Consider the following 23,330-nt stretch of genomic DNA (forward strand, 5'->3'; position numbering starts at 1 on the left):
ATGCAGATGAGGGAACTGAGGCACAGAGAAGTTAAGTGACCTGCCCAAGGTCATACAACAGAAACATGGAGGAGGTGGGATTAGAACCCAGGCCGTTACTATGTGCAGAGCACTGTACTAAGCTCTTGGGAGAGAACTATATAAGAGAGCTGGTAGAAACGTTCCCAGCCTACAACTAGCTCACTATATGTTGCCAACTTGTACTTCCCAAGTGCTTAGTACAGTGCTCTGCACACAGTAAGTGCTCAATAAATACGACTGATGATGATAACTAGCTTACAGTCTAGAAGGGGAGACTGATGTTAATATACATCAATAAATCATGGATATGTACAAAGTGCTGTGGGACAGGTGAATAACGTGAGGAAATCTAATTGCAAGGGTGATGCAGAAGAGAATGGGAGAAGAGGAAATGAGGGCTTAGTCAGGGATGCTCTCGTAGAGCAGATGTGCTTTGGGAAAGGTTTTGAAGGTGAAGAGAGTAATAGTGTGTCAGATATGAAGAAGGAGGGCATTCCAGGCTAGAGGCAGGACATGGGCATGAAATCACCAGCAAGATAGATCAGATCAAGGTACAGTGAGTAGTTGCCATTAGACGAGCAAAGTATGCAGGCTGGGGTATAGTAGAAAAACAGCTAGGTAAGGGAGCAAAGTGATTGAGTACTTTAAAGCCAAAGGTGAGGAGTTTCTATTTTAATGTGGAGGTGGATGGGCAACCACTGGAGGTTCTTGAAGAGTGGGAGAACCTGGACTGAATATTTTTGTAGAAAAATGATGTGGGCATCAGAGTGAAGTATGGACTGGAGTGGGGAGAGACATGAGGCAGGGAGATCAGCAAGGAGGCTGATGCAGTAATCAAGGTGAGATAGGGCAAGTGCTTGGATTAACATGATAGAAGTTTGGCTAGAGAGGAAAGGACAGATTTTAGCAATGTGTTCATCACCAATCCTTCCCCCAGCTCATTCTTAGGTTGTGAATCCCTTGGAGTCCCCTGGTCTAATTCTCATCCAGTGATTCTTTTTTCCTTAGGCTCAGAACAGTTCTTTGTGCACTGTTAATACTACTTAGGTGCTTAGTTAATACTACTGAATGATTGCAAAAATGAATGAATAGATAAAAGAATAAATGAATGAAAAAAATGAATACATGGAAGAACGAATGAAAGCTCGAATGAATCAGCAAATGAAAGAATGTGTGAATGCTTGCATGCATGAATGGATGAATAAATGGAAGAATGAATAAATGAGTGACCAAATGAAGGAGCAATTGAATGAATGGATTGAACAAATGAATGCATGAATAAATTAATCTCTTTCCTGCCGAAACATGGCCCCCGACTCTCCATTACCCCTGATGCTTAAGGTGCTGAAAATCTCATATCCACCCATTTTTCACTCCTACCTCTGGATGACAAGCATGTTTCACATGCTGGCAACCATCTGGAGATTCAATTTCCCGAGTCTGGAAGCCAGTCTGCCCTCTCCGCCCTGAGCCGTTGGTTATCTTGCCTGATTGGCACGAGGAACAGACTCAGCATTTCTCTGGGTTGAGTTTCTGCTGATCCCGTCCCTGACACCGTCTGTGTCACTCTAATGAAGCATTACGTGACAGGGATGGAACTAATTAAGGTTTAGAAAGAGTGATCTACAGGGATTCTGTGGGTGGCAGAAGTGGAAAAGCTCTCCTTAAATTTGGAGCAAAAGGGTTTCCAACGGTCTGCAATATGCAAAATTATTTGGGGGGCAATGAGGGGATGGAGAGGGAATCATGAAGGATCAAGGAGGAAGAAGGATCCAGAAAGACGCTGGCCAGCGATTGAATAGGCATGATAGCACAAGTCTAGATTGTAAACTTCTTGAGAAAGCATGACTCCACTATATTACTAATAAAGGGAATTGTGGCATTTGTTAAGTATTTACTATGTGCCAAGCACTGTACTCTCTCAAGTGCTTAGCAAGGTGCGATGCACCAACTGAGGGCGGTGAATGTGTCTGCCATATCGTACTCTCCCACGTGCTTAGTACAGTGCTCTGCCTTCAGTAAATGCTCAGTAAATATGATTGACTGACTGACATGGATTGACTGACTGCAGAATATTCATCCCATTGACTTAGTCCAGAAGTTCTCCAAAAGAACTGCAAGAATTGACAGAAGGCAAATCCCACCTCCTTCATGCAGCCTTCTCTGATGAACAAATTCAGCATCATCAATCAATCATATTTGTTGAACTCTTAACGTATGCAGAGCACTGTACTAAGTGCTTAGGAGAGTACAATAAAACAGAGTTGGTAGGTGCGTTCCCTGCCCACAGTGAGCTTTCAGTCTAGAGGGGGATACAAACATGAATATAAAAAAAATACAGATATATACATTTGTGCTATGAGGCTACAGGAGAGGGGAATAAAGGGTACAAATCCAAGTGCAAAGGTGACATCAAAGGGAGAAGGAGGGGGAGGACAGTGCAGGCCAGAAGCAGGCTGTGGGCGAGAGGTCGACGGTGAGGTAGACGAGACTGAGGTACACTGAAGTGTGCAGGCATTAGAGCAGTGAAGTGTGCAAGCTGGGTTATAACAGGAAATCAGGGAGGCATGGTAGACGGGATAAGGTAATGGAGTGCTTTCCAACTGATGGTAAAGAGTGTCTGTTGATGCAGAAGTAGACAGGCAGCCACAGGAGATTCTTGAGGAATGGGGAAACATGGACTGAATGCTTTTTTAGAAAAATGATCTGGACAGCAGAGTAAAGAGTGGGGCGAGACAAGAGGCAGGGACATCAGCGAGGAGGCAGATGCAATAGTCAAGTCAGGATAGGATAAGTGCACAGATTAATGTGGTAGCGGTTTGGATGGAAGGAGAAAGAGTAGATTTTAGTGATGTGGTGAAGGCTGAACCGATCATTCTAGCGATCCTTTAGTGCTGGAAGGTGCCTCATAAATTAGGATTCTTTTGTTGGTGCTGGAAATTCCTCTTTCATGGTTTTATTCGTCGGTCCCTCTTTTCATCTCCTCTGTTTCTCTGCATCTCCATCTCTGCACTTTCTGTCAGCTCCTCAAGGGCAAAGACCGAGTCTTCTCCTCCTTCTGGCCCTCCCCAAAGCATGTCAAAGGACAGGGCCCTTGAGCCAGAGAGCTCCATAACAACTTTATGCTGATAGATTCACTGACAGACTGATTGACTGATGGAGCACTTTCAGCAGCTAAGGCCATCAGCAAGGAGTGGTGTGTTCCAAGAGAGGCAAAAAGAGAGATGACCTCTCAGTCACTTATCCTCATCCATTCACTCATTCATTCATTCAATTGCATTTATTGAGCACTTACTGTATGCAGAGCACTGTACTAAGGGCTTGGGAGAGTGCAATATAACAATAAACAGACACATTCCCTGCCCACGGAGCTCAGGAGAGACTACCGTCATTCCACCTGAAAACCAACAGATTTTTCTTTTTTAAAATGGTATTATTAAGCACATTCGAAGCATCAAGCACTGTTCTAAACACTATAGATAGTGTATATAGATGTATAGATAGATATTAGAAAGATAGATATCAATCTTATATGGATAGATATAAGATCATCTGGTTGGAAACAGCCTGCCCCATGTAGGGCTCTCAAAGTTGGAGGGAGGAGGATTTAATCCCTAATTCACAGATGAGGCAACTGAAGTACAGAGAAGTTTAGAGTCTTACCCAAGATCACACAGCAGACAAGTGGTCGAGCTGATATTGGAACCCACTCTAGGCTGTAAGCTTGTTGTGGGCAGGGAATGTGTCTGTTAATTTTTTTATTGTAATCTCCCAAGCACTTAGTACAGTGCTCTGCACACAGTGAGAGCTCAATAAATACAATTGATTGATTCACTGACTAGAACCCAGGTCCTCTGACTCCAGGCCCAGGCTCTTTCCAATAGGCTACATTGCTTCGGAGAAGCAGTGAGGCTCAGTGGAAAGAGCCTGGGCTTTGGAGTCAGAGGTCATGGGTTCAAATCCCAGCTCCGCCAACTGTCAGCTGTGTGACTTTGGGCAAGTCACTTAACTTCTCTGGGCCTCAGTTATCTCATCTGCAAAATGGGGATTAAAACAGTGAGCCCCCTGTGGGACAACCTGATCACCTTGTAACCTCCCCAGCGCTTAGAACAGTGCTTTGCACATAGTAAGCGCTTAATAAATGCTATTATTATTATTATTATTATCATTCTCATTTTCAAGCTTCCCCATCAGCTCATGAGCACTGGGTATAGCTGGGGGGGCATCAGAGGAGTTCAGCTTTCTGGATTTCAGCTGCTGCTGCCTGCAGGGAGATGACAGGGTTGACCTTCAGCCTCCCAGGTGGGGATTTCCTGGATGAGTGGGCCCTGTGGGACATGGGGATTCGCATGTGTGACAGAGATGCTGAGGGTTAGTATTGAGATAGGCTATAATGAAGGATGCAGTTGATAATTGGCCCCTATTGAGAGGCCCAGGCCTGACTCAGTGGGACAATTACCATTGAATAGATCCAGCTAAATGCATTTCAATGTTCCTGTGCAATGAATATGTGGGAGATACAGTTTCCTTAGATGTCAATGCCTGTAATTTCCTGGTCACCTATTCATTGCCATTTATTAGTGTGAATTGGCCTCCATGGCCTGAGCTAACTGGTACTATTCTTTGGCCACCTGACTATCCCACTTGAAGAAGACAACACTGTGCTTCTGAGGGACCAAGTTACTGCTTCTTGCATTTGGTCAAGGAAAGAAGGAGGGTTGGGGGATGGCAAGTAATGAGGCAGCTGCCAGCTGAAGCCAGAGGCATGCAGACCTGCTCCAGAGAAGGGCATTCAAGTCTCTGTCCGTGGCTGTGACCTAAGAGGAGGTCACTCCTGTCAGATGCAGCTTACATGGGGGCTTCAGTAGGTCTCATTGATAGAAAAGTTAAGGGCCATTGTGTTTTACCATTTCCCAAAGTGTTTCTCATCCCACTGGAGCAGGGCTCAGAAATGGCTCCTGGGTGAGGAAATGGAAAGAAGACATAACCCTCACCTTGGAGAAGAGGGGAAGGGGCAATATTGGAGGAGCGTGGAAGGAGCAACCATGGAGGAGAGGAGAAAGAACAACCATGGAGGAGAAGAGAAGGAACAATAATGGAGGAGAGGAGAAGGGACAACCATGGTAGGGAGAGGAACAACAAGGAAAGAGAGGGGAAAGAACATTCAGGGAGAAGAGGAGAAGAAGCAACCATGGGGGTGAGAGGTTGGAGAAGCCATGGAAGAGAGACGAAGGAATGACCATTGAGGAGAGAAGGAACGATCACGGTGGGGAGGAGAAGAAGCAACCATGGAGGGGAGGAGAGGAGAAGCAGCAACCATGGAGGAGAGAAGAAGCAACCATGGAGGAGAGGAGAAGGAGCAACTATGGGATGTCTGTCTGCTCGTTCAAGCTCTTGCTCATTCAAGCTCTCATCCTATCCCGTCTGGACTACTGCATCAGCCTTCTCTCTGATCTCCCATCCTCGTGTCTCTCCCCACTTCAATCCATACTTCATGCTGCTGCCCAAATTGTCTTTGTCCAGAAATGCTCTGGGCATGTTACTCCCCTCCTCAAAAATCTCCAGTGGCTATCAATCTGCGCATCAGGCAGAAACTCCTCACCCTCGGCTTCAAGGCTCTCCATCACCTCGCCCCCTCCTACCTCACCTCCCTTCTCTCCTTCTCCAGCCCAGCCCGTACCCTCCGCTCCTCTGCCGCTAATCTCCTCACCGTGCCTCGTTCTCGCCTGTCCCGCCGTCGACCCCCGGCCCAAGTCATCCCCCTGGCCTGGAATGCCCTCCCTCTGCCCATCTGCCAAGCCAGCTCTCTTCCTCCCTTCAAGGCCCTACTGAGAGCTCACCTCCTCCAGGAGGCCTTCCCAGACTGAGCCCCTTCCTTCCTGTCCCCCTCGTCCCCCTTGTCCATCCCCCGTCTTACCTCCTTCCCTTCCCCACAGCACCTGTATATATGTATATATGTTTGTACATATTTATTACTCTATTTATTTGTTTATTTTACTTGTAAATATCTATTCTATTTATTTTATTTTGTTAATATGTTTGGTTTTGTTCTCTGTCTCCCCCTTCTAGACTGTGAGCCCACTGTTGGGTAGGGACTGTCTCTACATGTTGCCAACTTGTACTTCCCAAGCGCTTAGTACAGTGCTCTGCACACAGTAAGCGCTCAATAAATACAATTGATTGATTATCATTTTGGGAAATTAAGCCTTAAAGCTCATCACTGCACTGGTTTACTGAGGTAAAGATGAGAGTGTGTCAGTTTCTGTGCCTCCCAAACCTCAACTCAGCAGTGTCATTGCTAGAGAAAGGAGACAGCCTGAAGTACTGAAGTACTGAAGGCTGTGAGCCCCATGTGGGAAAGAGACTATGCCTAATAGGTTATCTTTTGTCTATCCCAGAGCTTAGAGTAGTGGCCTAGTACTAATAAGCAAGTAACAAATACCATAAGTAAACAATACCGATTAAGTACCAGGTTTGGAGTGGAAAATGGAAAATTTTAAGGAAACTTGGTGGGGGCAAGACTGATGATTGATTGATTATTAGTTGTGTGACCTTGGGCAAGTCACTTAACTCATTTGGGCCTCCGTTCTCTTATCTGTAAAATGAACCCCATGTAGGAGGAAAATTTTGACCAACCTGATTAGCTTGCCTGGCATATAGAAAGAGCTTAACAAATACCATAAAAAAAAGAAGTCAGTTAGCATCCAGGCAGTAAAGGCAAAGAGGATTCTGGGACAGATTCAACATCTGGCTATGGATTGGTTGTGAACAGACATAGTTAAAGGAAAAGCTGAACTTCACAAAAAGTTTGAAGGTCAGCCTAGGAAGCCTGGGCTTTTGGCAATTCTGGGTTCACAGAGTTCAGAGAAACTGAGAGAGAACATAGAGCTAGTCACTTGTCGGACATGAATTCAGGCTTGCTCAGAATGGTTTGAGGGGTTATTTATCGACCCTCCACAGATTCCGATATTTTCCTGCTCCTATGATTCTGATGGGACGAATATGACCTTTCTATTTCACTTTGCTTAAGATTCAAGGTCAACAGCGGGGCAGTGATCTATTAGAAGTGGGCCCTCCCAGCCAGGATCTGGGGCTCACAGCCCAGAGAGAAGCCATTGGTGATTCACAGCTTCACGCTCCTCGCTCGGCCTCGTAACTCATCGGGGACACTGCAGCCAGCACGGTAGCACATCAAGACGAAACATAAACCCATTCATCCTCCTCTGGTGCCCAGATCGCAGAGTTTTCAGGATGGAATGAGGGACAATGCGGTGTTTGGGGCGGGGGAGGAAAACCAATTTCAACTTATAAATCAGCCAGCGCAGTACTCATTTCTGGGGGCTCCTTCTCCACTATGGGCTTCCAGCATGGCCTAGTGGATAAAGTTCTGGGACTTGAGTTCTAATCCTGATTCCATTACTAGTTCACTTCTCTTTACCTCAGTTTCCTCATCTGTAAAGCGGGGGTTAAGACTGGAAGCTTAATAGAGATGGCCAGATGAGTTGTGACTGCAGTGTGACTTTGGGCAAGTCACTTAACTTCTCTGTGTCTCAGTTACCTCATCTGTAAATATGGGGATTAAGACTCTGAACCCCACGTGGGACAAACTGATCACCTTGTATCCCTCCCAGTGCTTAGAACAGTGCTTCACACATAGTAAGTGCTTAACAAATACCAGCATTATTATTATTATTACCTTCCTTCTTCCATGCCTCTCCTAATAGGTGCTGTCCCTCACTGGCATGAGCCATGGGACTATTGTGTCCACCTGAAAATTACTTTCTCTGACTTTGGGCAACCAGGATCCCACCCAGGAAGCCTTGTAGATACCCTGCTATGTCACCCAGTAGGCCAACTCAAACTTTCCACGGATTAGTAGTAGTAGTTGTAATAGTTGCAGTGGTAATGAGAGGAGGAGGAGGAGGAGCAGGAGGAGGAGGAGGAGGAGGAGGAGGAGGAGGAGGAGGAGGAGGACTTGTAATAGTAGTAGTAATAGTAGAAGCAGGAAGGCCTAGTGGCTAAAGCCTGGGCCTTGGAGTCAGAAGGATCTGGGTTGTAATCCCAGCTCCGCCACTTGTCTGTTGTGTGATGTTGGGCAAGTCACATAACTTCTCTGGGCCTCAGTTCCCTCATTTGTAAAATGGAGATGAAGACAGGGAGCCCCATGTGGGATGGGGACTGTTTCTAACCTGATTTGCCTGTGTTCACCCAGTGTTTAGAACAGTGTTTGGCACATATTAAGCATTTAACAAATGCCATGAAAAAAAAGAAGTGACTTGCCCAAGGCCACAGAGCAGATAGGTGGTGGAGCTAGGACTCGAACCCAGGTCCTCCAACTCCCAGGTCCATGTTTTTTCCCCAAGGTCATGCTGCTCCCTCAGCCTCCCATTCCTTTTTCCCTTTTTGCTCTGTCACTTCCAAATCACATCTTCTCTTACTCTCTGTATTCCCATCCACTGGCTCCTTCCTTCCACTGGTCTTCCTTCTCTTCCTCTTTCAGAGCCCTACTATTAATACTAATTGTGGCATTGCTTAAGCATTTACTATGTGCCAGGCTCTGTTCTTAGTGCTGGGATGGATACAAGCAAATTGGGTTTTACACAGTCCCTGTCGCCCGTGGGGCTCACAGTCCTAATCCTCATTTTAAAGCAGAGCCAAGATTAGAACCCAGGTCCTCCTGATGCCTAGGCCCAAGCTCTATCCACTGGACCACACTGCTTCTCTCTCACCAAGTCTTCTAGAGCTGTTCTAAGCACATAGCATTTTCTCAGTGAGGTCGCCTTCCTCCTCTCACCCGTGGCTCCTGAGACTATTGCAGAAAATTGAAATCCCCAGCTTCAGAGAGAATGGTTGCAGGGCCTCAGGCAGGCAGGAATCATGAAGCAGGCTCAGGGCAGCTACAGAACATTGCTGCTTCCTTTGAAGTTGAACACCAAAGCTGACCAAACAGGCCTCTGGTATTTTTAAGTCCCATGTGTGCTCTGAACACCTTCCTGGGAGACTGAAAATCAAGTCAATCTTTAAGGAAACCAAAAAACTCCCGGCAAAAAACCAAAAAACCCAACACCCTCTTAACTTTGTCTCACAGACAGTGCATTTTAAACTTGGGGAAAAAAAATGCTGATTGTTATGTACTGCAGAACCAGCTGCTACGATTTCTAATTCCAGGGAGTCAATCTTCCCCATAAACAGCAGCTCTGTTCTCTCTCAGGCCCTCCCCTCCTTTACTCTGTCCCCCAAAACTCCCCCAGTAACAATAAACACAAATTAAATCACTAACCAAATCCCATAAACTCCCCCCTAATGCAGGGGGACTCATAAATCCCCATAACCTCAAACAAACAAAAATCCACTTAAGAACAACTAAATAAAAAGATTTATTATTTGAAATACTGCAGCACATGCATAATTAGCTAATTAAGAAAGAACATAAATAATTATCCCATACCGGAGTAATAGGATGTGAAAGAACACACCACTCTGTTAAAAATGAAGCAGACGTACTGTTTTCTCCAGAAAGAAAATTCTGGTAAATCTCACTTTCCCACAGATCACAACCTATGTAGGCCTTTATGGACAAAATTCATCATCATCATCATCATCATCAATTGTATTTATTGAGTGCTTACTGTGTGCAGAGCACTGTACTAAGCGCTTGGGAAATACAAGTTGGCAACGTATAGAGACAGTCCCTACCCAACAGTGGGCTCACAGTCTAAAAGGGGGAGACAGAGAACAAAACCAAACATACTAACAAAATAAAATAAATAGAAAAGATATGTACAAGTAAAATAAATAAATAAATAGAGTAACAAATATGTACAAACATATATACATATAAACAGGTTCTGTGGGGAAGGGAAGGAGGTAAGATGGGGGGGACGGAGAGGGGGACGAGGGGGAGAGGAAGGAAGGGGCTCAGTCTGGGAAGGCTTCCTGGAGGAGGTGAGCTCTCAGTAGGGACTTGAAGGGAGGAAGAGAGCTAGCTTGGCGGATGGGCAGAGGGAGGGTATTCCAGGCCCGGGGGATGACGTGGGCCAGGGGTCGATGGCGGGACAGGAGAGAATGAGGTACGGTGAGGAGATTAGCGGCAGAGGAGCGGAGGGTGCGGGATGGGCTGTAGAAGGAGAGAAGGGAGGTGAGGTAGGAGGGGGCGAGGTGATGGAGAGCCTTGAAGCCCAGGGTGAGGAGTTTCTGCCTGATGCGCAGATTGATTGATAGCCACTGGAGATTTTTGAGGAGGGGAGTAACATGCCCAGAGCGTTTCTGGACAAAGACAATCTGGGCAGCAGCATGAAGTATGGATTGAAGTGGGGAGAGACACGAGGATGGGAGATCAGAGAGAAGGCTGATGCAGTAGTCCAGACGGGATAGGATGAGAGCTTGAACGAGAAGAGTAGCCGTGTGGATGGAGAGGAAAGGGCGGATCTTGGCAATGTTGTGGAGCTGAGACCGGCAGGTTTTGGTGACAGCTTGGATGTGAGAGGTGAACAAGAGAACGGAGTTGAGGATGACACCAAGGTTGTGGGCTTGTGAGATGGGAAGGATGGTAGTGCCGTCAACAGAGATGGGAAAGTCAGGGAGAGGGCAGGGTTTGGGGAGGGAAGACAAGGAGTTCAGTCTTGGACATGTTGAGTTTTAGGTGGTGGGCAGACATCCAGATGGAGATGTCCTGAAGGCAGGAGGAGATGCGAGCCTGGAGAGAGGGGGAGAGACCAGGGGCAGAGATGTAGATCTGGGTGTCATCAGCGTAGAGATGATAGTTGAAGCCGTGGGAGTGAATGAGGTCACCAAGGGAGTGCGTGTAGATCGGGAACAAAAGGGGACCAAGCAGTGAACCTTGGGGAACCCCCACAGTAAGGGGATGGGATGGGGAGGAGGAGCCTGCAAAAGAGACTGAGAATGAACGACCGGAGAGATAAGAGGAGAACCAGGAGAGGACGGAGTCTGTGAAGCCAAGGTCAGATAGCGTGTTGAGGAGAAGGGGGTGGTCCACACTGTCGAAGGCAGCTGAGAGGTCAAAGAGGATTAGGATAGAGTATGAGCCGTTGGATTTGGCAAGCAGGAGGTCATTGGTGACCTTTGAGAGGGCAGTTTCCGTGGAATGTAGGGGACGGAAGCCAGACTGGAGGGGGTCGAGGAGAGTGTTGTTGTTGAGGAATTCACTATGCAAACACACTGTTGCCTTCTCCCTTCTCCCTCAGAAGGCAGATTTGCAGGTCTATTTCACAGATGAGACTAAAGAGGCCCAGAGAAGTGAGCCAGACTTCTCCAATGAGCCTCTCTAGGACTTGTGATAGAACCCCTGTGTCAATTAATCAATTAGTCGTATTTATTGAACACTTACATACTGTGCACAGAGCACTGTACTAAGCACCTGGAAGAGGGAAATATTACAGAGTTAGTAGACACATTCCCTGCCCATGATGAGATTATAGTCTAGAGTCATGATTCTGAGGGAATCGGCATTTCCAGGAAATGTGTCCTCCAGTTCTATTGTATTGCACTCTCCAAAACAGTTAATACAGTGCTCTGCACACAGAATCAGAGATTGTGTGTTCTAATCCCAGCTCCGCCACTTGTCAGCTGTGTGACTTTAGGCAAGTCACTTCACTTCTCTGTGCCTCAGTTAACTCATCTGTAAAATGGGGATGAAGACTGTGAGCCCCATGTGGGACAACCTGATTACCTTGTATCTACCCCAGTGCTTTGAACAGTGCTTGGGACATAGTAAGTACTTAACAAATACCATCATCATTATCATTATTATCATTAATAGTTAATAATTAATAATAATAATAATATAAACGAGTTAGTAAGAGAAGCAGCGTGGCTCAGTGGAAAGAGCCCGGGCTTTGGAGTCAGAGGTCATGGGTTTGAATCTTGGCTCTGCCAATTGTCAGCTGTGTGACTTTGGGTGAGTCACTTAACTTCTCTGTGCCTCAGTTACCTCATCTGTAAAATGGGGATGAAGACTATGAGCCCCCCGTGGGACTAACTGATCACCTTGTAACCTCCCCAGCACTTAGAACAGTGCTTTGTACATAGTAAGCGCTTAACAAATGCTATTGTCATTATTATTATTATTATTATTATTATTATTATTATTATTATTATTATTATATGGGTTCCCTGCCCACAGTGAGCTGACAGTCTCAATCTGGCAAGCCCCAAGCCCTGCTTTCTGCACACAGGCATTTTGTTCATTCCTAGTGTGAGATAAACAAGGACAAAAAAACCCTCATCAAGCATGTTTAGAACGAATGAGCATATGACACTAAATCAACAGGAGGAGAAGAAAAGCGTGTTTCTGGAGTATGAGGAATTCATCTGCTTTAGGGTGGCTTTACTCTGGGTGACTCTTTCTATCTTCAAAAAGATGCTGCTAGCCAGAGACAACAAGCAAAGAATGAAATGTGGGGAAAGGGTTACTGCTGAGGAACCAGACTTATTTTCAGATGGATAGCCTTGGGCAGGGTGGTAGTGGGAATTATTCATTCATTCATTCAATTGTATTTATTGAGTGCTTACTGTGTACAAAGCACTGTACTAAGCATTTGGAAAGTACAATTCAGCAACAGAGACAGTCCTTACCCAACAGCAGGCTCACAGTCTAGAAGGGGGAGACAGACAATGAAACAAAACAAGTAGGCATGTGTCAATACCATCAAAATAGATACATAGAATTGAGGGAAGAGAGAGGAGGAGGAGGAGGAAAAGGCAAAGTAGGAGAAGCTGGTGGAGGAGGAGGAGGAGGAGGGAGAAGAAAAAGGAGGAGAAGAAAAGGAGGGAGAAGTAGGAAAAGGCAGGAGGAAAAGGAGGAAAGGGTGGAGGAGGAGGGAGAAAGAGGAAGAGAAGATGAGGAGGGAGAACCTCTCCCCACCCCACAGCACTTATGTATATATGTATATATCTATAATTCTATTTATTTATATCGAAACCTGTTTACTTGTTTTGATGTCTGTCTCCCCCCACCCAACCCCTGCCCCGCCCCTGACAGTAAGCCCAGTGCGGGCAGGGATTGTCTCTATTGCTGAATTGTACTTTCCCAGTGCTTAGGACAGTGCTCGGCACACAGCACTCAATAAATATGATCGAATGAATTAATGAATAAAGAAGAAGTAGACAAAGGAGGAGGAAAGGGCAGAGTAGGAGAAAGGGGCAGAGGAGGAGGGAGAAAGAGGAGGAGGGAGGAGGAATGGGGTAGGAGGAAGAAGTGGAATGGGAGGAGGGCATGGAGAAGGATGAGGAGACAGAATGGAAAAAAGGAAGAGGAAGGAAAGGGGAAGGAGGGAAGGGAGAAGAGGAGAAGAAGGGAGAGGGAGAAGAGGAAGGAGGAGAAGAAGAAGGAGAAGGAGGTGGAGGGGGAGGAGGACTAGGGCAAGCAGAAAGAAGTAGGGGGGGAAGGAAAGGAGGAGGTTGAGGAAGATAAAAAGGGAAGTAGAAGAGTGAGAAGAAGGAGGAGAGAGTGAGGAGGAATAGGGGAAGGAAAAATAACAGTGCCCTGCACACAGTAAGAGTTCAATAAATACAGCTGACTGAATGAACGAATGACGTGAAAGGGGAGGGAAGAGGAGTATTTGGAGGGAGAATAGGAACAGGAAGGGGAAGAAAAGAAGGAGGGAGGCGAGGAGGAAGAAGAGAAGGAGGAGAAGAAGGAGGAGGAGGAGGAGGAGCTCATTCTCTAAATTGTAAGCCCATTGTGGACAGGGAATGTGTCTGTTTTATTATGTTGTGCTCTCCCAAGCGCTTAGTACAGTGTTCTGCACACAGTAAGTGCTCAATAAATACGACTGACTGACTAAGGCAGGAGAATGACTAGAAAAGCTTTATAGCCACTGGGGGCATGTCTCTATCTCAAAGCACTGTTCTATGCGCTGGGGAGGTTACAAGGTGATCAGGTTGTCCCACAGGGGGCACACAGTCTTAATCACCATTTTGCAGATGAGGTAACTGAGGCCCAGAGAAGTGAAGTGACTTGCCCAAAGTCACACAGCTGACAAGCGGCAGAGCCAGGATTTGAACCCATGATCTCTGATTCCAAAGCCCGGGCTCTTTCCACTGAGCCAAGTTGCTTCTCTGCTTAAAGAATATCCTGGGCTCTCTGCCTCATCAACCTCCATGTTCGGCATCCTCTCCTTCTCTACCTCCCCAACTTTGCCATTTCTCCTCCTAGACATGGAGGCTGATGAGACAGAGAGCCCAGGATATTCTTTAAGCAGAGAAGCAACTTTGCTCAGTGGAAAGAGCCCGGGCTTTGGAGGCAGAGGTCATGGGTTCAAATCCCCGCTCTGCCGCTTGTCAGCTGTGTGACTTTGGGCAAGTCACTGCACTTCTCTGGGCCTCAGTTACCACATCTGTAAAATGGTGATTAAGACTGTGATCCCCCGTGGGACAACCTGATCACCTTGTAACCTCTCCAGCACTTAGAACAGTGCTCTGCACATAGTAAGTTCTTAATAAATTCCATTATTATTATTATTATTTAAGGAAATGACTTCAAGGGCTTATGGCACTGAAACCATAAAGTCTGCACCCCAAATCGATTGTCTAGGGCCCCGAATCTATTTTATACACTTTGAAAAAAATCACAATGAAAAATGGTCCATGGGTATCTTTTGCATCTAATACAACACAGCAGGACACAGTGTGAGAGACGCTAAATCTCTCAAGCTGCTATAGTGATATTGCCTGGGGTTTCATTCATTCATTCAGCCATATTTACTGAGTGTTTACTGTGTGCAGAACACTGTACGAAGCCCTTGAGAGAGTACAATATGACAATAACCAGAAACATTTCCTATCCACAATGAACTTACACCCTGGAGGGGTTTTCTTGAGGAACCAAGCAGGGTTGTTGCTTTGGGAGTCTAGGAAGACTAGGAGCAGGCAAAATCCATTTCACTTGTCAGTGGGCATAGATTCATGCCAGATTTCACCCAGCTCCAGGGTCCTCTGATTGATCAATCAATGACATGCATTGAGCATCCACTCTTTGCAGAGCACTCCACTGAGCACTGCCCTGGGACCTTGGGAGAGTACAATAAAGTAAGTAGAAGAGAAAATCTAAAGAAGAGGAAACTGAGGCCCAGAGAAGTGAAGTGACCTGCTAAACTCACTCAGCAGACAAATGGAGGAGATGGGATTAGTGAGCCCCATTTGGGACAGGAACTTTGTCCAACCTGATAAGTTTGTATCTACCCCAGTGCTTAGTACAGTGTCTAGCACACAATAAGCCCTTAATAAGTACCTCCCCTCCCGAAAAAACCCCACCACCAAATGGGTCTCCCAACTCCCAGACTTAGGCTCTTTTCTCTTTCTGCTTGCTGCCGGCTACTTTTTTTATGGTATTTATTAAGCACTTACTAAGTGCCAGACACTGTACTAAGTGCTGGGGTAGATACAAGCTAATCAATTGGACGCAGTCCCTGTCCCACATGGGGCTCACAGTCCTAATACCCATTTTACAGATGAGGTAACTGAGGCATGTAGAAGTGACTTGCCCAAGGTCACTCAGCAGGCAAGTGGTGGAGCCAGAATTAGAACCCATAACCTTCTGACTCTCAGGCTCGTGCTCTATCCATTAAGGCAAGGCCACTTCTGTCCCTTTTTATAGGGTCTAGAACACTGAGGGCTTGGTCAAGGCCGTGTTGCCTTCCCCAGCTCCACTCCCAAGGGGTATCAAGGCTCAAACACCAAAGACTTTATTAATTAACCCACTCTAGCCTGTATCATGGAAATCTCCCTAGGGCTCCCAGTGAGTTCCTACTCTCAGCTATTTGATTCATTCCTTTTTCTTTGTTCCTCTTCTCCGCCCTTCCATCATCTTCCCTAACCTTTCACCCCATTCATCATGGGGTCCTGTCTCCCTCTCCCCACTGCTCTCCAGGAACACCTTCAGCTTATCAATCGATCGATATGATTTATTGAGAGCTTCTTCCATGCAAAGAATTGTATTAAGCTCTTAGCTAACTGTATTAGCTAGTTGACATGATCTCTGGCCTCAAGGAGCGTAGAGTCTAACTCACAGTTCAGTCTCTGGATAGGGCTCTTACCCTTAGGCGAAGTGGTAGTTAAAACCCTCCTTCTGCTCCTTTCTTTGAGGAATATTGCTCCCCTTCGAAATCATCAAGGTGGCAACAGCAATTAAGAAGGACAGTGACAGCTCACAGCTGAATCCCAGCTAACTCCAAATTTTCTTTCCAAAGCATCTTTGCCATTCCTCTCACTCTCCCAGCGACAGTTTCAATAAAGTGGCTGACGACAGATGTTCTCGGAGGCTCTCAGAGACAAGTGTTTATGGATCTCATTCTCATAACACCAGGCAGGGCACTTGACTTCCTTATGTCGGGGAAGATGCCATTAAAGATTTCAATTCTGCCCCATTCTATCGCCTTTGTCTCAGTCGACTGATCAATGATTTGTATTTCTTGAGTGCTTACTGTGTGCAGAGCTAAGTGCTTCAGGAAATACAATATAACAGAGTTGATAGACATATTCCCTGCCCACAACGAGCTCACAGTCTAGAGGAGACAGATATTGATATAAATGAATAAATTACAGATATGGACATAAGTGTAGAGGGGCTGAGGGAGGAGTGAATAAAGGGAGCGTACCAGGGTGATGTAGAAGGGAGTGGGAAAAGAGGAAATGAGGGCTTAGTCAGGGAAGACCTTCAAGAGTTTCTGTTTGATGTGGAGGTGGATGGGCAACCCTGGAGGTCCTTGAGGAATGGGGAAACACGGACTGAACATTTTTATAGAAATATGATCCAGACAGCAGAGGGAAGTATGGACTGGAGTGGGGAGAGCCAGGAGATCAGCAAGGAGGCTGATGCAATATTCAAGGCAGGATAGGATAAGTGCTTTTATTAACATCATAGCAGCTTGGAAGGAGAGGAAAGGGCAGATTTTAGCGATGTTGTGAAGGTTGAACTGACATGATTTAGTGATAGACTGGTTATGGGAGAGATGAGAAAGAGATGAGTCATGGATAACTTCAAGTTTACAGACTTGTGAAACAGGAAAGATGGTAGTTCTGTCCACAGTGATGGGAAAATCAGGGGGAAGACTCTCTCTCTCTCTCTTTCTCCTTCTCTTTCTCTCTCCCTTCCTTGCCCAAGTGGCTTCTCTAACCTTGCTTGGTCCAACCAGTGTGCAAATATCATCAGAACGTGCTGAATATTTCAACGTTATCCTCGTGATCAACATGTCTACACTGAATCTGTGAAGGGGGTAGGAATCCAAGTTGGAGAAGAGAATGAGTTTCTGATCACGGGTCTCAGAGTCTATTAGAGAAGGATGTCAGAACAGGTATGTAGATAATCTACTTGAAGTGTCTGTGGGTGTGAATATGAGTCTTTGTGTATGTCTACATGTATGTGTGTGTTTGTTTATAACTGTCCTGTGAGGCTTAATGCTGCCACTTTGGCATGTGCACGAATATCACTGATAACACACCGATACAATTCCTTCCACATCTGGTGCATTTGCTACCTGCAGGGCCTGGTGTCATTTCAATTCTGAATGTGGATGTCTTGATCGTTTCAAAGTCTCTGCAGCAAGAGAATCACCTATTTCTGATTACTCCATGCCGGGCAGCTCATTCTCCCTCTGCTGTCTCCCAGCTGGCAACATAGATGCCACATTGGCTGAAGTTTTCCTTCAATGAGATCTGAAAATCTTTCTTTCTGCCCTTGGTTAAAACCTGTCTTCTGCCTTCATTTAAGGTCCCTCCTACTTCAACTCACCTTTAAACAGTTGTTTGGCTATCTTGCTACTGTTCATGCCCTTTGTCCTACTCAAGGACAATGCTGGGAGATTGATTATATAATGATTGTATTTGTTAAGTGCTTAGTAAGTGCTAAGCACTGTACCAAGCACTGGGTTGGATACAGGATCATAAGGGCCCACATTGGGCCTAAAGTCTAAATTGGAGGGAGAAAAGGAAAGTCATTTCTTGGGATTGTAATTATTATCAGTAGTAGTAGACTGTGAGCCCACTGTTGGGTAGGGACTGTCTCTATATGTTGCCAATTTGTACTTCCCAAGCGCTTAGTACAGTGCTCTGCACATAGTAAGCGCTCAATAAATATGATTGATGATGATAGTAGTACTAGTAGTGGTATATTTGTTAGGCACTTATTATGTGCTAAGTACTGTTCTAAACACTCCAGTAGATCTGGTCTTGTCATTTGCTCTTTGTCAATGTCATCTGATTCATAGGAAACCCTACATGAGAAGAATATCTCAGAGAACTGGGATTATATTCTCCAGTTTCCTGGATAAATGCTCAGGCTATGTACTCTGGTTTATTGGGATGGAGACCAGACAGGCCCCTTCAAGTCTGCTATCACCTCTCATGACTTCAGTAACACTGAGCCCATGGGGCTCAGTCTTAATCCCTATTTTTCAGGTGAGTTCACTGAGACACAGAGAAGTTAAGTTACTTGCCCAAAGTCACCCAGCAAACAAATGGCAGAACCGGGATTAGAATACAGGTTCTTTTATTTTTAATGGCATTTATTAAGCCCTTACTATGTGCATAGCACTGTTCTAAGTGCTGGGGAGTTTACAAGATGATCAAGTTGTCCCACGGGGGGGTCATAGTCTTAATCTCCCATTTGACAGATGAGGTAAATGAGGCTTGGAGAAGTGAAGTGACTTGGCCAAAGTCACACAGCTGACAATTGGTGGAGCTGGGATTTGAACCCATGACCTCTGACTCCAAAGCCCAGGCTCTTTCCACTGATCCACGCTGCTTCTTCTAACAGACCCTATACTCTATTCACTAGGTCATGCTGCTTATCACCTCCCCAACAATGGAAAGTGAGGAGATTCCACAATGATTCTCCATGTATACACTTGTTTTTTCTTCCTCCAGGCACCCTGAAAGGGTCAATTTCTGGATCGTAATCTGGCTGAGATTTCTGATAAAGGGGTTTCATCTCTCAGTAATGTTATTCCCAGAGGCTGGAGGTGCCAAATAATGGGAGGCATTGCTTTATAAAATAATAATGATAATTAACGTATTTGTTAAGTGCTTACTATGTATCAAGCACTATTCTAAGCACTGGGGTAGATACAAGGGGCTCACAGTCTTACTCCTCATTTTACAGATGAGGTAATGGAAACACAGAGAAGTTAAGTGGCTTGCCCAAGGTCTCATAGCAGACAAGTGGCACGGCCGGAATTGGAACCCACATCCTCAGACTCCCAAGCCCGTGCTCTTGCCACTAAGCCACAGCTTCTCATAAAACCTCTCCCTTTACTTCCCTTTTTCTAGCCTGGGGTTTTGCCCTCTTCCTGTGACTTTTAACAATTATTGCACCCCCTCTGTGAATCTCTCACCAGCCAGAGAACAGAAGAGAGCACTACACCTATGAATTCTAAGAGAAAAAAACAACCCTATATATAATATGTTGGGAGCCAGGTACATGGTAATCAGGGAGAAAAAATAGAACACCAAGTGGAAAATCCATAATTATCATCATCATCAGTGGCATTTATTAAGCACCTATTGGGAGTTGTGCTCCAGCATTTATTAGAATGTTTGGCACAGAGTAAGTACTTAACAAATCCCATAAAAAAAATACCATTTAAAAAAATAGGTGCTTAGAAGACAGGTCCTTCTGACCCCCAAGTCTGTGCTCTATCCATTAGGCTACACTGATTTTTGTTTGTTTGTTTGCTTGGAAGCTAAGATCTTCAGGCTTCAACTGGTGCCCCCATCTCTCGGTTTGGGAAACAAGAATTCTAAATTTGTCCTATCCACATTTTCCTGATGTTATAAATTCCAATCACATCCTCTCTCTGCTTTCTCCTTTCCAGACTAATGAATCAGATTCTCTCTTCAGTCTATCCAAGAAGGAGGTTATTCCACAGTTGCTCAGAATAAGCCAAAGTCCTGGAAGGGCGGTGGAGGGAGGCAGGGGGCAATGAATGAAATCAGCTCTGCACGTGCCCTTTCCTTGACCTCTTTGGGTTAGTGGTCAGAGGTTGATGACTTCTTTGGCTTGCTGATCATTTCCCCAGAGACAGCTTCTGTGGGCTGCTCAGCTGAATAAAATAACCTGCAAACCATGCATTGACGTACCATTTAGACAGAAGGTGTCCCTGAAGAGAATTGCTTTTATCTTTTTTTTCCACAATAAATGTAATAATGATGATAATGACAATGATATTTATTCAGAGATTACCATGAGCCAAGCACTGTGAGCACTGTGGTAAATTCATGATAATAGGATGAAACCAGCCCCTGTCCCTCTGGGAGTTCATCATCTCACCATTTAGAGAAGCAGCATGGCTTAGTGGAAAGAGCTCAGGCTTGGGAGTCGGAGGACATGGGTTCTAATCCAGACTCTGCCATTTGTCTGCTGTGTGACCTTAGGCAAGCCACTTAACTTCTCTGTGCCTCGGTTCTCTCATCTATAAAGTGGGGATTAAGATGTGAGCTCCATGTGGGACAACCTTGTATCTACCCCAGTGCTTAGAACAGTGCTTGGCACATAGTAAGCGCTTAACAAATACCATCAATATCATTATAATTATTATTATTATTATCTAAGAGGAAGGGAGAGGAGGTATTTTATGCCCATTTTCCCACTGAGGAAGCTGAGGTCCAGAGAAGATAAGTGACTTACTCAAGAGCCTCCAGCCTCTCCACTCCAGTCCATACTTATAATAATAAATAATAATAATAATAAATGGTATTTCTTAAGCGCTTACTATGTGCCAAGCACTGGCCTAAGTGCTGGAGCAGATTTAAGACCATCAGGTTGGACCCGATCCCTTATCCCTCACGGGGCTCACAGTCTTAATTCCCATTTTACAGATGAGGTAAGTGAGACAGAGAGAAGAGAAGTTACTTGCCCAAGGTCACATGGCAGGCAAATGGTGGAGCCAGGACTAGAACCCAGGTCCTTCTGACTTGCAGCAAGATGCTCTAATCCTGGCTCTGCCGCTTACTTGCTGTGTGGCTTTTGGCAAGTCACTTAACTTTTCTGGGCCTCAGTTCTCTCATTTACAAAACAGGGATTAAATACCTGTTCTCCTTCTTACTTAGATGTCGGGTCCCATGTTGTACCTGATTATCTTGTCTCTACCGCAGCACTTAATACAGTGCTTGGGACATAGTAACTGCTTAACAAATACCATAATCATTATCATTATTTGAGCAGCAGTGAAATTGTTATATTAAGTAGCAGTAGTCATTCAGTCAGTCGATCCTATATATTGAGTGCTTGGGAGAGTACAATAGAAAAATATAAGACACATCCCCGGCCGACCGTATGCAGAACACTGTATTAAGTTTTTGGGAGGTTGTTCTTGAGCTCAAACGCCCCCAGCCTGGGTGAACTTCCCACTCTTCCCTCTATCCCCCTTGGCTTTCCACACACATTTCAGAACCCTGAGAAAAACGAAGGTGGTATCATTTCTCCCCTCTGCCCAGGCCTCATGCCAGGCCTCCCACACTAGAGTGGAATAATAATGATCACTGTGGTATTTGTTAAGTGCTTCGTATGTACCAAACACTGTTCTAAACTCTGGAGTAGATACGAGTTAATCCAGTTAGACACAGTCTCTGTCCCACATGGGGCTCATTCTTTTAACCCCCATTTCACAGGGGAGGGAACTGAGGCCTGGAGATTTGAAGTGACTCGCCCAAGGTCACCCAGGAGACATGTGGATTAGAAGCCGGGGTCTTCTGACTTCCCAGGCCTGTGCCATAAGAGAAGGCGGGGGTGGGTCACGCGCCCCACTTCCTTGCCTCCCCCCGGCCCCTGCCCCATCTTACCTGTAGACGAGCACCTCGTCATCAGAGCAGTTGTACTGCAGCTGGTACATCTTGACACGTGGGGCTGACTTGCTCACGGACCAGCGGACAAGGGCCGAGGTGGCGGTCACCTCGGAGACCTGCACGGCCCTGTCGGGTGGTCCTCGGGCGGGCTCGACGCCCCCGCCCGCCCGCCCAGACTTGCTGGAGCCAGTGATGTCGGACAGGCGGGACCTGGGCGGGGCCGCCCTTCCAGTGCCGTTGCTCAGGTGCGGCAGCTGGACCACGGTCAACTCCACGGCCGCGGTGGCCTCCCCCGCAGCATTGGCGGCGATGCAGGTGAAGGGTCCGTTGTCCTGCGAGGTGGCCACAAGGATGTCCAGCGTGCCGTTGTCGTGGACCGCCGTCCTGGAGGAGTTGGCCACCAGGCGGTCATCGGGGGCCACCCAGTGGATGAGGGGGTCGGGGTCGCCCAAAGCCTTGCAGCGGAGGGAGGCAGTCTGGCCCTCGAGCACCAGGAGCTTGTGGGTGTGCTGGGTGATGAGGGGTGGCTCGCAGACAAACTCCTCCTCCCGCACGTGCCAGAAATAGCGGCCTTTGAGGCCTGCTGGAGAGGCGCAGGTCTCCATGTCATCCTCGCGGTCCAGCCGCCTCAGCCAGAGCAGTTCGCAGTTGCAGTGCAGCGGGTTCCCCCCGAAGCTGAGGCTCAGGGGTGGGGAGAAGGGGGTGGGCGCCGGGGCGACCGAGGCCTGGGAGCGGGCGAAGATGGGGTCCGGAGGGAGCTTGCGCAGCCGGTTGGAGGTCAGGTCCAGCCGGGCCAGCTTCTGCAGGTCGGCGAAGGTGCCTTCGGCGATGTGGTCGATCAGGTTGTGGTCCAGGCTGATCTGGTGCAGGTTGACCATACGGCGGATGGAGGCCCAGGGTGCTCCGCGCAGGTTGTTATAGGACAGGTCCAGGTCTTCCAGCGTCAGCAGGAAGTCCTCGAAGGCCTCGTCCGAGATGCGGCTCAGCTGGTTGTTGTTGACGATCAGGTGCTGCAGGTTGACCAGGCCCCGGAGGATGTCCTCGCCAATGGCCGGCAGGCGGTTGCTGTCCAGGTGCAGGGAGCGGAGGCTCTCTAGGTCCAGGAAGGAGAAGGGCTGGATGGAACCGATGGTGTTCCGGGACAGCGTCAGGTCCACTAAGCCCGTCATGTTGGCAAAGTCCCCGCGGCTGACGTGGACGATGAAGTTGCCGCCTAGGCGCAACTCGACTGTGCGCCGGTCGATGTCCGCTGGGACGAAGAGCAGACCCTTGGCCGGGCACAGGGTGCCCAGGGACTCGGACAGGTTCTGGCAGACACAGTATTTGGGGCAGGCATCCACCCCAAGCGCCGTGCCCATCAGCAGGAGGCCGCAGAGGAGGGTGTCCATGGTCGCTTCTGGAGGGCGGCCTGCAAGACAAGAGGCGGGCTGGGTTACAGTTCTCCGTCAGTCGATTGCATTTTCTGAGCACTTCCTATGTGCAGAGCATTCATTCATTCAGTCAATCGTATG

General features: G+C 46.9%; 1 protein-coding gene across 1 annotated transcript in view; it reads right to left on the reverse strand.

Moving 5' to 3' along the window:
• LRFN2 (leucine rich repeat and fibronectin type III domain containing 2) overlaps nucleotides 1-23,330 on the reverse strand; it is a 172,840-nt gene that overhangs the window by 7,877 nt on the left and 141,633 nt on the right. The window contains exon 2 of the mRNA XM_038761093.1: nucleotides 21,817-23,227. Within this exon, the coding sequence (XP_038617021.1) occupies nucleotides 21,817-23,227 (1,411 nt within the window). The remainder of the gene's footprint in view (nucleotides 1-21,816; nucleotides 23,228-23,330) is intronic.

Source organism: Tachyglossus aculeatus, chromosome 19 (assembly GCF_015852505.1).
Source record: "Tachyglossus aculeatus isolate mTacAcu1 chromosome 19, mTacAcu1.pri, whole genome shotgun sequence".
NCBI lineage: Eukaryota > Metazoa > Chordata > Mammalia > Monotremata > Tachyglossidae > Tachyglossus > Tachyglossus aculeatus.